We start from the raw sequence: 15,582 nt of genomic DNA on the forward strand, positions 1-15,582 counted from the left end.
ACACACACACACACACACACACACACACACACACACACACACACACAAAGATTCTTTTACAGTAGTTTGTACTTGAAGCCTTTCTACCTTGGTAGAACTTGTTAGAGTTTTCACTCTATTAGCAAATCTTCAAGCTTGTTGGGTCACATCCATCCCATCAGAGCAGTACCTTAAAGGAGACTGATCTAGACCAGTGACGTTTTGTTTACCAAGTATATTTGCTGCCAATTCTCCTATAACTGTACTGAAGACCTCACTCCTATTTGACAGCTCCTCTCCTACATTGACAATTGTCATTCCCCCATTCTACCTCTGTCTCCATCTCCCTAAAACACTTAGTCTTTCTGATCTCTGAATTTCTTGTTATGGCTATTACAACAGAAGCTGCTTCCTAAAATTCTGTTTCATGAAGCACTACCCACTCCATTTATCCTGTATATTTTTTAAGATATTACATGCTTGGGGGGCAGCTGGGTAGCTCAGTGGAGTGAGAGTCAGGCCTAGAGACAGGAGGTCCTAGGTTCAAACCCGGCCTCAGCCACTTCCCAGCTGTGTGACCCTGGGCAAGTCACTTGACCCCCATTGCCCACCCTTACCACTCTTCTACCTATGAGACAATACACCGAAGTACAAGGGTTTTAAAAAAAAAAGATATTACATGCTTGGGATAATTTCTTTTCCATAAGAGAAATAATGTTGTGGACCACCAGAGGTGTTCATTTAAAACGTAGGCTCTGAAATAAAAAGACACTCTCCATATTTCTCCTATGAGATGTTCTCTTGTCCCACAAAAGCAAGAATGGCCCGTAGAATGAATGATGGTTTTGAACTTGGAAGATCATGGTTCAATTTCTGATTCTGCTACTTACATCCTCTGTGACATGGGCATGTTACAGAGCATCTCTATAACCCAAGGAAGAAACCTAAAATCTTTCAGATCCTTTCAGCTCTAAGTTTATGATGCTATTATACGACAAATATTCTCTTATTTGATCTTTTGAAAGAGCAATTTGCAGTCAGAAGACTTGAGTTCAAATACCATCTCTACTATACTTGCACTTAATTTTTTCAAGAAAAAAATTTGTATTTATAAAGTTCTTGAAGAGACAAGATAGTTATTCAAGTCTTCTTATAGAAAATGGTCAATTCAATAGGAAATACAGTTTATTTCCAGGGTATTAAGAGGATATTTACAAACAATAGGATGTAACAAAAATGTTTGTTGTATTAGTAGTAGTTGTACTTCTCAGTTCTTCACCTATAAAACGAGAGAAAGATAATAGATGTTCTCTAAGTTCCCTTGTAACTTTAAATTTATGATACTCTCTAGAAGAAACATGCCCCCATAAGACAAGTCTCATTCTCATAGAGGACTCTTATTAGCCACAAGCCACTGATATCTCTTTTCTAACCTTTAGATGGCAGCATAATCCCACACAATGTATGTGTAGGCAGCCTGACTGGTGTAATGTCTGGAAAAGATAGACAAGCTTTTTCTTTTTCTTCCATGGGTGTGAAAGTGGTGGAGAGAAGGGAAAATATGCATTGGCTTTTTTTTTTTATCCACTCTAACAATCATTTAGAAAGTCACTGATGGCTGTGCCCTCCTAAGATGCTCCAGTTCTTCGCTGGCTAAAATAATAAGCTGAAAAACACTATGATGCTGTTTATTTTGATCATTCTAACAGTACAAATTATATAAACACAACTGCTTGAATCCATTGCTCCATGGTTGTTCTGCTGCAAGTGGCAAATAGGATCAATCTGACTTGAGTCTTTGACCCAATACACATTCTTGGGAAAGAGTCATTGCTGATCATTCTTAAGTTTCCCATAAGTATCTACTTGTCTGCTGTACCAATCTGGATGCTGCGTGAAGAAGAGTTTTTCCCTTGAGTAAGTAAGGACACTTACCTTTCTGCAAATGTTCTTCAGAGATTTCCTGGCCAGAACCAATTCTGTACACCCTTAATTAGCTATTGGAAACAAACAGCACTTCATTCTTTCACTCAGTTTCATTGCAGCCTAGCATCATTTACAGCCTGTAAATGAAAGACATTTGGTGGTGCCATTTGCTTTTACATTATGGTTCCTGTCAGTGCCTTAACATCTGTAGGAGAAAACATGAATATTAACTACCATTCCTTACTGCCCCCCCCAGGAGCTCTCGGTCCTGTGACTCTGGATGAATGGGGAGATATTGACCACAATGTCACAGTTCTGTATACTTCAGCAGATACTACTAAGGTAGGTTGGCCTTTAAAGGCTGGGTAAGGAGGGATGGCTAGAATAACTAGAATATGATGGGATTGTGGCAGAGGGGACAACTTTTCTTAAAGTTGTTATCTAGAGCCCTGAGAGGTGCTCACCCACATTGGGGGGGTTTCTTTAATCAGGAATCCCTGATAACTAATGAAATATATGCTGTCTCATTACTTTATATTGCTATTTATTTGTCTCAATCTGTACTATATGGCTTGTCTTTTTGCCCACATACTAAACTTGGTAAAAGTAAGAACTGTCTTCCTTTCCCTCTGTCCCTTTTTTTCTCTATCCTCCCTTCCTCCCTTTCCTTCCTCCCTTCCTCCCTTCCTCCTTTCTTTCTTCCCTTCCTTCCTCCCTCCCTCCCTTCCTCCCTCTCTCCCTCCCTTCCTCCCTCTCTTTCTCGCTTCCTTCTTTCCTCCCTTCCTCTCTTCCTCCCTCCCTTCCTCCCTTTTTCCTTTCCCTCCTTCCCTTCCTTCTTGCTGTCTTCCCTTCCTCCCTTCCTCCCTTCCGTCCTCATTTCCTCCCTTCCCTCCCTTCCTCCCTTCTTTCCTTTCTCCTGTCCTTCCTTCCTCCCTCCCTTCCTCTTATACAGGCATAAATGTATCTGAATAAATGCATTTATGAGGTGTCAGGCTTGGGATACAGGTGCAGTCTGAGGCTTCTGCCTCAGAGGAAAAGTACCTTGACCCATATGGGGATTGTGCTTGACCTAATCAAATTATAGGTTCTATGTATAGTAATTTAATTCCCTTGGATACTCCATAGAATGTAGAGGCTTTTTATCAAATACCTCACTATACTGAGATACTATAAGCAGGTTCTAATGTAGTTTAAGGGAGAGGAAAGTGAACCACAATGGTTTTATTTTTTAATTGTCTTAAATTTTTAAATAAACAAGCACGAATATTTCAATTAACAAAAAACTGAAGAGAGGATTGTATTTCAAACTATGACCTTGTTATATACATAAAAAACTGAAGTATAATTTATTAAATGTAACATAACAGTTATAAAGCTTGTCTGTGTCCCCTTCTGAACTTCCTCCTCTGTTGTTTTTTAAATAACCCTTATCTTCTATCTTAGAATCAATATTGTGTATTGGTTCCAAGCCAGAAAAGTGGTAAGAGCTAGGCAATGGGGAGCTAAGTGACTTGCCACCTAGCTGTTCCATTTTCTGTTATTTTTAATGCTTAATGGATGTTCTTTTTGATTTTCATCATTCTCAATATCTACCAATCCTTGACTATCCTCCCCACCCAGCCTCCCGAAGCTCTACCTTGTAATCCATAAGCATAATCAAGGAAACAAATCCACACTTAGATCCTGTCTGAAACCACACCTTTTCTTCAGCACCTTTAGTCCATCGCTTCTCTGCCAAGAGATGGAAAACAGGCAGACAGAGAGTTATCCTGCAGCCTCTCTTATTGGTCAGAGAGTCAAATGTTTCATTTTCAGTATGAGTATTCACATCTCAGAAATACTTCAACACTATAAATCAGGGCTTGATTTATAGTCATTTTCATTGTCTAGAGTCTAGACTTAGGAAAGTAATGGAGAAAATGTAGATTAAAACTTAAAAGTATGTCCTCTGTACATTTTTTTAGACAGTCAGATGTTAAACATTTACTAGCATACTCTTAGATATATACTTAATCGTTATCAATCTTCCAGAGTTGTTATGGTCACTGAATTAATCAGAATTTCCACATTTTCCCAAGTAGTGCTTTACATATTTGTGGCAGTCATGTGAATGATTCCCCTGACTCCCCTTGTTTCAGGTTGTATTAGTTCATACGAGTTTCATAAAGGTCTAACATAGTGGTTCCCAAATTTTTTTGGCCTACTGCCCCCTTTCCAGAAAAAATATTACTTAGCCCCCTGGAAATTAATTTTTAAAAAATTTTAATAGCAATTAATAGGAAAGATAAATGCACCTGTGGCCATCACCGCTCCCCTGGATTGCTGCAGCACCCACCAGGGGGTGGTGGCACCCACTTTGGGAATCACTGGTCTAACATAATGTCTTTCTTTTTATTGGCTTCCTTTTCATCCACTGCCACAGTATGACGTTCTTTTGTACTATGACACCCATCAAAATAAGACTATCTGGTCAAGTAATAGCCCTGACCTCGCCTGGAAATACCATAAACTTCCCAGTGATGTACAAGGAGAAGGTAAATAAGGCACTTTTGATGCATTTTCACCTTTTAAAGTAGTTTCTGATAGCAAGGAATAGATTCCATTGTTTAATGTGGTCTGTGATTCTAGAGTTTTAATCTTAAACACACTATCTTAAATATTTGATTTGCCAATATGCCATGTAGGTGAAATACGGTTAGAAGCAAAATAATCTTTTTTCCATTTTACTTTAACTAATGCTTTGGCTGAGGATCTGCTTGAGAATAACGTAGAACAAATCTCAGAAAGGTTTCCTAGTCTTTGATTTTTCTGGTCTAGGGCTTTATTTAAGAACTCATGAATTTAGGGGAAAAGGGATACTAAGGAACTACTTAAAGTGGCTTTGGGAATTTCCATCCCAGTCAAATAAAGACTGATGGAGCCTGGCATATTGATAAAATGTGGAAGAACATGATATTAATTTTAGTATGGTTCTTGTAGCATTAAACATCAACTAATGGATGACTTGACCTAGAGCCCACATAACATGTTTGATCCTTTAAAAGGTTCTTATTGAATTAATTCTAGAAGACTATTTCAGGCAGATTTTGTCTATGAATAAAATGTTGATATTTGTTATTTCACTTTGGATTGTGATTATATTGCTCTTTGGGAATAAGATGTACTTTTAAAGTGTAATTTTTCAAAATCTTAGAATCTCCTTTCAAGTTTTTTCCTTCTTTAGGTTAAACATTCCTGCTTCCTTTATTATCTTATCTGGCTGCCATGTTGATTTATATGAAGCTAAAATTGCCAGGTCTTCTCTAAACTACCTTCTATCTAGCCAAACCTTCCTTGTCTTGTGAACATAATTGTCAAACCCCAATATAAGATTTCTAACTTGTCCCTATTAACTTTCATCTTATTAGATTTGGCCCATCAATATAGACTGCAATATATACAGATATTATTGAATTCTAATTCTTTTATTCAATTGTCATCTGAAAATTCAATAAGCATGTCATCAGTACCTTCATCAAAGTTATTGATGAAAAATATTAAGCTGTACAGGACCAATGACCCAGCCAAGATACACTCAATTAGTGATCTCCCTGAATGGTTCCATCAGCTTAATAATGATATTTTTGGGGTATAGTCATTCAACCAACTCTGTATCCTTGTAATCATATTATCATTTAGCTCAGCCACCCACAAAATTAACCTCCTGAATATTGCTTGAACCAGACTAGAATGTAATTGCAGGGGCAGCTAGGTAGCACAGTGGAAAGAACACCAAGTCAGGATTTGGGAGATCCTGGGTTCAAATTTGACTTCAGACACTTCCTAGCTATGTGACCCTAGGCAATTCATTTAATCTCAATTGTCTACGCCCTTATAGCTATTCTGCCTTGGAATCAGCATTGATTTTTTTTTTTTAACCTTTATCTTCTGTCTTAAAATCAATACTAAGTATTGGTTCTAAGGCAGAAGAGCAGTAAAGGTTAGGCAACAGAGGTTAAGTGACTTTCCCAAGGTCACCCAGCTAGGAAGTATCTGAGGCCAGATTTGAACCCAGAACCTCCTATCACTTGATCTGGTTCTCTAACAATTGAGTCACCTACCTTCTCTGTCTCTATTGATTCTAAGAGAGAAGGTAAAGGTTTGAAAAAAAAAATGAATATAATTGGGAAATGTTCAACAAAATAAATAAAATATAATACAACATGGATAATGTTAATTTGTTATTTTCTAAGTCAGTAGTCAGCCTTCCATTTGAGTTTGACACCAACAATCTAGCCCATCTATTTCCATTCTTTGTATGATGTGCCTTTTAGCCCCTTCACTTGATTGCCTTCCTTTAGATATACCCCAGGTAGTCAATATCTTGGAGAAAACAGACAAGTTATTTTTCTAAGCTATTCAATAACATGACTTCCTTTTGAAAAGATTATTCTCCTAGTTTCTTATCTTCCTCTTCTAGCAGTACATAGATAGTGATCTCTATCTATTGGGTCAGCTAGGTTACAGTACAGTAAGACCTGAGTTCAAATTCAGCTTCAGACGCTTAGTTGTGAAACCCTAGGCAAGTCATTTAATCTCTATTTGCCTCAGTTTTCTCAACTGTAAAATGGGAATAATAATAGCACTTACTTCCTAAGGTTATTGTGAGGATCAAATGAGATAATAATTGTGCTTAGCACAATGCCTGGCACATAGAAAGCATTATATAATGGACAGGGTTGGTTTTTCTCTGGTACAGCAAATTTTTTTCATCAAAATTGCGTGCATACTGAAGAAAATAATTTTAATGTTACATGGTTCTTTGTGCCCTGATTTAGGAATGTTTAACATTTTTAAAAATTACACAATCCTCCTTTTATTCTTTTTTTATTGAAATATTTGAGTTTCAACATAATTTTTGAGAAAAGACAAGAGATATTTAGAGAGGAGGTAGCTGCATCATCCTTTCTTCTTCTCTCCCTTACCTTTCCCCACAGTGGGCGCAGAGGTCTAATGATGTAACATCTTCCAAAGATAGGATAGATAGAAGCCAAAGAGGAAGCAAAGTTCATGAAAAAGTTTGGGGAAAAAGTTAGACTTTTGCTTCTCCTCCAAGTAGCATTTGATGACTAATTTTTAAAAGAAATGGTTTTTTAAATCTTCTTTTCAATGATTTTCAGTAATATAACATTATTCTTTGTCTCTTCTACCACAGACCCTGAAATTCTGTTGATTGCTGTCTTCACCCTCACAGGAGCAGTTATATTAATATTAGTCATTTCCCTACTGATTCTCAGGTATATCACTTCTCCTATGGGGGAAGGTACACCCATTCCTCTACTCACACCCTCGATTAATTAGAATTAATATTAATTAAATAATATCAGGACAGCATGGGATAGTGTATGGAGTATTGGATTGGGAGTTAGGAAAACAAGAGTTCATAAAAGTCTGTTTTTTTGAAGCCCTTGCCCTCTGGCTTAGAAGAGTGATAAGAGTTGGGCAATTGAGGTTAAGTAACTTGCCCAGGGTCACATAGCTAGGAAGTGTCTGAGGCCTGATTTGAAGCCAGGACCTCCCAATTCCAGGCATAGTGCTCTATCCACTATGCTACCTAGAGGCACCACTTTCATAAAATCTCTTTTTTGTTGTTAAACTCTTACCTTCTTTCTTAAACTCAATACTAAGGTCTAGAGAAAGAACTGATAGAGTAGGAATGCAGATGAAAACATTTGATTTATCACTTGTTAACTTGGGTGAATGTTTTGGAGTAATGGTTTTATAAGATTATTCACTTACAAAAATGAATAATGTGGAAATATCTTTTGTGTGATAAGACATGTATGAAACCCAGAAAAAACACAATTTAAATTATCACAGAGGAAAAAAAAAAGAATCAATACTAAGTAGTGGTTCCAAGGCAGAAGAGTGGGAAGGGCTAGGCAATAGGGTTAAATGATTTGCCCAGGGTCACACAGCTAGGATGTATCTAAGGTCAGAATTTAATTCCAGGACCTCCTATCTCCAGGCTTGGCTCTCTATCCACTGAACCACCTACTCATCACAAGTTCATAAAATTCTTGTAATTAGATTTAAACATGGAACGGACCTCAGAGATCATCTAATTAATTAATCTTAATAAGAAGGTTGAACTTATTTTATAGATGAAAGAACTTGGACCCAAGAAGGTTAAACAACTTGTCCAAAGTCATATAGGTAGTAAATATTAGTGGCAGACTTTGAACCTCAATCTTCTGCATACCCCTTGATGCTCCCAAATCTCAACTTTGATATTTATGACTTATATGACCTTGGATAAGTCTCAACATCTCTGAGTCTCAATTTCCTTATCTGTAAAATGAGGATAATACCTTTTAGTACTAACAGGTCATAGTCATTGTGCAACTCCAATGATCTAATGTAAAACTTTACAAACTTTAAAGCACTATATAGCAGTGTCAGTATTATTCAATATTATAATTATACTTGACATTTATTATGTTCCTAATATAGTCAACAAATTCAATAGACATTTATCTACCTATCTAATCCATTTATGTCTTTTTTTCTTTTCTTTCCTTTTTAAAAAAACCCCTTATCTTCTGTCTTAGACTTGATACAATTCCAAGACAGGAGAGTGATAAGGGCTAGTCAGTGTGAGGGTTAAGTGACTTGCCTAGGATCACACAGCTTGGATGCGTTTGAGGCCACATTTGAACCCAGAACATCCCATCTTTAGGTCTGGCGCTCAACCCAGTGAACCAACTAGCTCCCCCTCAATACCTTTTTTTTTTTTTTTTTTAAACCCTTGTACTTCGGTGTATTGTCTCATAGGTGGAAGATTGGTAAGGGTGGGCAATGGGGGTAAAGTGACTTGCCCAGGGTCACACAGCTGGGAAGTGGCTGAGGCCAGGTTTGAATCTAGGACCTCCTGTCTCTAGGCCTGACTCTCACTCCACTGAGCTACCCAGCTGCCCCCAATACCTTTTTTTTTTAAAGAAAAATTAGACTTACCTATGTGGGGAATAGGGTTAGGATATTGCTCCTATCACAATTCCTTTCTGCAACTTTGCCTAGATTGTAGTTCAATTAGCTTGTATTATATATTCTTTAATCAGCCAATGAGTAGTCTCTAACCTGAGGAACCCACTAGTCTAGATTGTTATTTGGAGGTTTATATTGAGAAATATATAGAGAATAATCTTTTCCCCAATATGATGGAAAACATCATACCTAATTATCCCACTACTAATCAAGGGAAAATTCAATGCTCAACAGGGTCTTTTGTTTAAGGATGAATTGAGAAGGAGAATTGGTGGCCTCCTGTAACTTCTCAAATTGCAAATCTTGGGGACGGAAACTAGTCTAGAATAAGGTTGGAGATATTTTTTCTTCATTACCATGGTGACCCAAATAAGGGAAACTCCCTAAGGGAAAGATAAATCTCAAAGAAGTAGATAGCAATAAAGAGATAACAGAATTTTCCTTTAGCCCTAAGTATCAGAAATGAAGATTATTGATGAAAAGAAAAAGTGCCCACAAAGTGGAATTTTATTCCCACTGGGTCAGTCTTCACAGTTGATCATCTTATGATATTTCTGTTACTGTACTTACTGTTCTTCTGGCTCTGCTCACTTCACTTTGCATCAGTTCATAGAAGTTTTCCAGGCTTTTCTGAACTTAACATATGCCACAACTTGTTAATCTACTTCCCTAGTGATAGACAACCCCTTATTTTCCATTTCTTGCCATTATAAAAAGAGCTGCTAAAAATATTTTGGCACATGTAGGTCCTTCTCCTCTATTTTTGATCTCTTTGGGATACAGACCCAGGAGTGGTATCATTGGGTCAAAGGGTAGGGCATTAAGTTTCAACAGAAAGCTTTACTGCAAGACCCTCAGGCTACATTTTGGAGAACATAGAATTAAACCATTTATCCACCTTATTTTCTCATACCAATTAATAAGGAGCACCTGAGAGATCCACTGGCTTCTAAATTTCTTCGAATACTCTGAGATTTTATGACTTGGTTGCTGATAATAACTGACCATTGATTTAATAGACCAATTAAATTATTTCTGTTTATGCTAAGGAAAAACAAAAAGAATAATGAACTTCGTCAGAAGAAATGGTCCCATATTCCAACAGAAAAGATCTTACTTCTGGAGACTAATGAGACTGGTCATGTGAGTCTGAAGGTAAGACCAAAACCTGACCCCCTCTTTTTTTTTTTTAAGGACATCAAGAATTGGTAAAATTTTTTGTGTGCATAATCTCCAAAGACCATGGCCAGAGATAGACAAATGTGTTATTTTCCTCTCCCTCTATTTCCCCAGTAGAATTTTGTTGATATTCACCCCAATCCCTCAGGGTTCTGCTCTCTGCTTTTCTGAGTGGCAGCTAATTAATCTGATAACTCATTGGTGCTGTGTTAGTAAGTACTCATAGAATTAGTGTGTTATGTTTCTCAGATAACATGTTTGCATTTTAACACTAACTTGTAGGTTCTGAGATACATGCTGGCATAATTTTTTTTAACCCTTACCTTTTAAACCTCAACTGCTCAAAGCGTCCCAGTTCCAACTCTACCCAGGTCTCCTCTCACCAGTGCCTCATGTTCCAAAATGATCTCTCCTCTTTGCTGCCCTCAGAATTGGCTAATCTCAACTAGGTATTAAGAGGAAAGTGACTTGATTAAATTAATTCACACTTATACCTTGCTGGTATAAAAATGAATGAATCTAGCCCCTTAATTTTCCCATACATGTTGGCATTTTAACAGAGGTAGCCCAAGTGAAGATCCGATGGTGTAAGTGCCCCAAATAGAGTAGTTTAAGTAGGGCATGAGAGAAGTTTTGGAGTGGGAGGGAGATGTAGGTGAAAATATTACAAAACTTAAATCATAAATTGCAAGCCAGTGGAGTAAAGGTCAAATAGAAGTGGGCCAGCAAACTCTCTCTCTCTCTCTCTCTCTCTCTCTCTCTCTCTCTTTCTCTCTCTCTCTCTCTCTCTATATATATATATATATATATATGTATATATATATATATATATACATATTCATCTTAGTGGAAAGTACATTACTGTATTTTGTATTTTATTATATTTTAAATTTATTTTATTATATTTTTATCATATTTTAAATTTATTTTAATTTAATTGAAAATTTATTTTCATCTTATTTTATTGTTTTTTATTGTATTTTAAATTAAAATTTATTTTATCTCACCATCACATTTTAACATGTTTAAATATGTTTCCCACCTCACTGAATCAGCTAGATGGTGCAATGAATGAGAGTCTACTACAAATAAGTGGTCCAGGAATCAAAAAGACATGAGTCCAAATTTGGCCTTAGATACTTACTAGATGAATAATCTTGAGCAAATCACTTAACTTCTTTCTGCCTCAGTTTCCTCAACTTTAAAATGGGAATAATAGTAATAATAATAATAATAATAATAACACCTATCTCCCAGGGTTGTTGTGAGGATCAAATGAGGTAATATTTGTAAAGCATTTAGCATAGTATCTCACACATAGTGGTGGCAGCTAGGTGGTTGAGTGGATAGAGTACGGGACCTGGAGTCAGGAACTGTTCATCTGGCCTGAGATGCTCAGTAACAGTGTGACCCTGGGCAAGTCACTTAACCTCTCTTTACTCTTCATCCGCTGGAGAAGAAAATGGCAAACCACTCTGACATTTTTCCGAGAACCCTTTTACAGGGTCATGGAGAACCAGACACAACTGACTAACAACTAGCACATAGTAGACACTTAATAAATATTTGTTTCTTTCCTAATATGTATCAGACATTGTGCTAAACTATTGTTTCAAAGAAGAAAACATGAATAAACAAGAAAAAACAGTTACTACACTTTTTTTTCCTTTCTCAAAAATCTAAACCTGCTATCTTAGAATTGATATTAAGTGTCAGTTCCAAGGCTGAAGAGTAGTAAGGGCTAGGGAATGGGAGTTAAGGGACACCTGGGATTACATAGTTAGGAAGTATCTACAACCAGATTTGAACCCAGGATCATTATCTCCAGACCTGGCTCTAAATCCACTGAGCCACTGAGCCAGTTGGCTGCCCCCATTTACTTCTTAAGAGCTTGCAGTCTAATGGAAAGGACCTCAGCAGCCATCTAGTCTCACTTATGTAAGAAAGGAATCTCCATACTCCATCTAGCATTTGGCTGTGACATTATACCTCTGGAATAACTAAGTTTTTCCTTTGTGCCAGATTGAAGAAGACAAGAGACGGGATACCATTACAAGACTACGCCAGGGAAAATATGACAAAAAGGTAGCTGGACCTCATATTTCTTTTTTATTTTTTCTTTCTATTTTTTTAAATTAAGAAACATGCATATTTAAATGATGGATGGGAGGGGGTCAGTATGATTCTGGTTATTGGGGCTTCCTTCATAGCTTAGCTAAAGCCCAGTGATGAGCCTTTAGAGACAACAGCCTAATGCTGGAGGTTCCTGAAGAAGCTTAGTGGGTTCTTCCTAGAGGTGGATGAGGATGGAAAAGGGAAGAGCTCTGTTACGTGGATTGCAAAGCTACAGTCACCTGGACGTCTTCCCTCAAGACCATGTGTGTGTACCTTTGCACCTGCTCTTGGTCACTAAGAGAGGGAGACAGATTTCCAGGGAGTACAGAGCACTTCGATTAGCTCCAGTGTAAACACAGCCATTTCAATCTTATCGTGTTAGGAGTGTGACATTCCCAGGTGGGACCAGACTTTGTCAAAGCCAAGGTACACCACAAGAGTAAGCCTCCTCATCTGTTCTTGGCAGGTGGTGATCCTCAAAGATCTCAAGAACAATGATGGCAATTTTACTGAGAGGCAGAAGATAGACTTGAATAAGGTATGTGATTATTTCCTTCTGAAAACCAAAGTCTGGGTACCCAACTATTTTTGTTAAGAGCACCTACTCCATTTATTTCCTGAAAGCCTTAAGGGTCCCTGTCAGGGATGGTTGAGGGTGGGGAGAGGAGAGCTGGGATACTGTCAATAACACTCTTCTTCTCTCTGGGAATCCCCCACAAATATTCCTATCAGGCATAGAGGGGAGTAGGGGATTGAAGGGATGGGGTGTTTATGGCTGAAACTAACTGATTAATCTGCGGACCAGTTCATCATTCATGATATCCTACTGGATCCCAGACTACCAGATTCATGGCTAATCGGAGCCAGATGTTGTATGTGAGATTTGAGGGGGCTGAGTGCAGAGCAATAGGGGAAAAACAATGAGTTCAGGGGGCAGCTAGGTTGCTCAGAAGGTAAGGGATGAAAACAAATAATTAAACACCAATAAGCCCAGCAGAACCTGATTGGAAACCCAGTTTTGCTCCTTGCTACCTCTGTTTTAGAACTGTAGGATCCCAGAGTGGAGATGGACCTCAGAGATCATCTAGTTCTGAAGCTTACCAAAATCTTAAACACTATATCAAAAGCACCTCCAATGAATTTCAGGCAGACAATCTGAGAATGGAGAACTTGCAACTTACTAGGGCTTGCTCTTTATATTTTAAAAATAAACTATTGTCTTGTCATGTTTCCTCTACTCTTAACTGCACAACTGCTTTTTTGAATCCAATGATAAGAATTTATATTTATCTGAACAGGTAGGTAGCACAGTGAACAGAGCTCCAGGTTGAGTCAGGAGGACCTGGATTCAAATACGGCCTCAGACATTTCCTAGCTGGGTAACGTTAGGCAAGCCACTTAATCCTAATTGCCTCACCCTTGCCCCTCTTCTGTCTCAGAACTGATACTGACAGAAGGTAAGGGTTAAAAAAATAGGAAGAATATATATTCATTGCTGTTGTTTCATTTTATGATGTGAACTCATCTGTAATTAGCAAGGAATTAAGTATAAAATCTCTGAGGTTCCTTCTAGCTCTGAATCCTTTGAACATCATGCATATTTAAAGATATTTCATTCATTATCATATCAAATTTAATGGTACTTAATTCATTGTCATATCATATTTAATAATAACAGAGAATTTGGGATAAGAAGTGTTTTATTTTATTAAAGGACTTGTCTTTTTTAAATCCAATTTTAGTTTAGTTTCAGGTTCACATTCTCTCCCTTCCAGCTCCTCACCCTTCATTCCACTGAGAAAGCGAGAAAAACAAAACCATTACAGACATGTATAGTCAACAAAACCAACTCCTTCATTGGCCATTTAACATATATATAATCAGGCTGCACTCTGAGTCCATCACCTTTCTCTCTCGAGGTTGGATGGCATGTTTTATAATGTGGGAGTCCCCTGGAATTGTAGTTAGTCATTGTGTTGATTAGAATTCCCAGGTTTAAAGACTTAATCTTAAGGAGCTTTGAAGGAATAGAAAACATTTTTATACCAACACACTAATTACTACTGCTCAGTTGGGATTCTCTGACTGTTTATTATGTATAAAAATGTGTTATCTCAGTTGCTTCAGATCGACTATTACAACCTGACCAAATTCTACGGTACTGTGAAGATTGATACCATGATCTTTGGGGTGATTGAATACTGTGAGAGGGGATCCCTTCGGGTAAGGAATCAGTCTTTTCAGATGCCTTCCTTAATCAGCTTTAATACTTAAATATGGTCCTGAAAGAAGGAAAAGGCCTATTGAATGATGGAGTCCAGAGAAAGGTGGAAGAGGGGACCTTATAAATATGAGTCTGAGGGATTTTAGAGCCCAGAGCCTTGATCTATAATTTAGTTGATCATTGAGCATTCTCTCAGATTTGAACAAGCAGTCTTTTGGGGTTACCTCAACAAGGAACACAAATAACCAAATGGAGGTTGCAAAAAAAGCCCCAAAAAACCAGAGAGGGGAAGTTTGTGTACTTCTCCATCTTTTATCTCTAATGAGGGATTGGGTTCACATATAACCTTACAAATCTTGGGGATCCCTCTCTACGAGTACATCTTTCTTTTGGGGTTCTAGGTATAGCCATGAGAGCCAGTGGTTGGCTGTCTCTTAATGATATTGGCTTGAGCCACCATTCTGCTGAGTTATTTCCAATGTTAACTAGCAGTAATTAGTACCCCAATATAATTTAACCCAATAACATCAATTAGCTTTTATAAAAGATATATTTACTGAGATGACATAACAAGAATAGAAGTTAACAAAGCATTCCCTTCCCCAGTAGTTACATGAGAGCATGCTCTCCTCTGTACCATCTAAGTCTTTAGGGAGAGTAGTCAAAATTTAAAGTAGCTACTCTGAGCATTTACCCTACCAAGTTTACCTCCAATTTTGGCATAACTGCTGGATGTCAACTTTTTAACTATTGCTGGGCTTAAGGCTGTGCTGGTGGCTTGGCTTATAGCAAATGATAATTTGGACTCCTATTATTGGACTTCCAATATTTCCAAGCTCACAATATGCTTCAGTATTCTTTTGTCTAGAAACAGGCAGAAAAAAAAACACAAAGAATATGACTCCTTTGTGAGAAGGGCATACATTTTCTCCCCGTCCAGAGACTTACCACATTGCTGTTCTATATTTGTCTTTCTTTGCTTTATTCTCATTTGGTTTGAGCATTAGAATTATGTTTTTCTCATAAAGGGAGAATGGTGGAATGCTTTCTTTGTCAATACTTGTAAGATTAATTTTTGTAGCATTTAGTGGATGAATTTTACAATAGTATTTTTTTTACTATTTGGGAATCTTAGT

General features: G+C 37.5%; 1 protein-coding gene across 1 annotated transcript in view; it reads left to right on the top strand.

The window, feature by feature from the left end:
* Positions 1 to 15,582, top strand: part of GUCY2C (guanylate cyclase 2C) — a 92,931-nt gene that overhangs the window by 36,822 nt on the left and 40,527 nt on the right. Inside the window, exons 9-15 of the mRNA XM_044678080.1 lie at positions 2,162 to 2,247; positions 4,328 to 4,439; positions 7,100 to 7,181; positions 9,978 to 10,083; positions 12,130 to 12,192; positions 12,689 to 12,760; positions 14,341 to 14,445. Of these exons, the coding sequence (XP_044534015.1) occupies positions 2,162 to 2,247; positions 4,328 to 4,439; positions 7,100 to 7,181; positions 9,978 to 10,083; positions 12,130 to 12,192; positions 12,689 to 12,760; positions 14,341 to 14,445 (626 nt within the window). The remainder of the gene's footprint in view (positions 1 to 2,161; positions 2,248 to 4,327; positions 4,440 to 7,099; positions 7,182 to 9,977; positions 10,084 to 12,129; positions 12,193 to 12,688; positions 12,761 to 14,340; positions 14,446 to 15,582) is intronic.

This window comes from Gracilinanus agilis, chromosome 5 (assembly GCF_016433145.1).
Source record: "Gracilinanus agilis isolate LMUSP501 chromosome 5, AgileGrace, whole genome shotgun sequence".
Lineage (NCBI taxonomy): Eukaryota > Metazoa > Chordata > Mammalia > Didelphimorphia > Didelphidae > Gracilinanus > Gracilinanus agilis.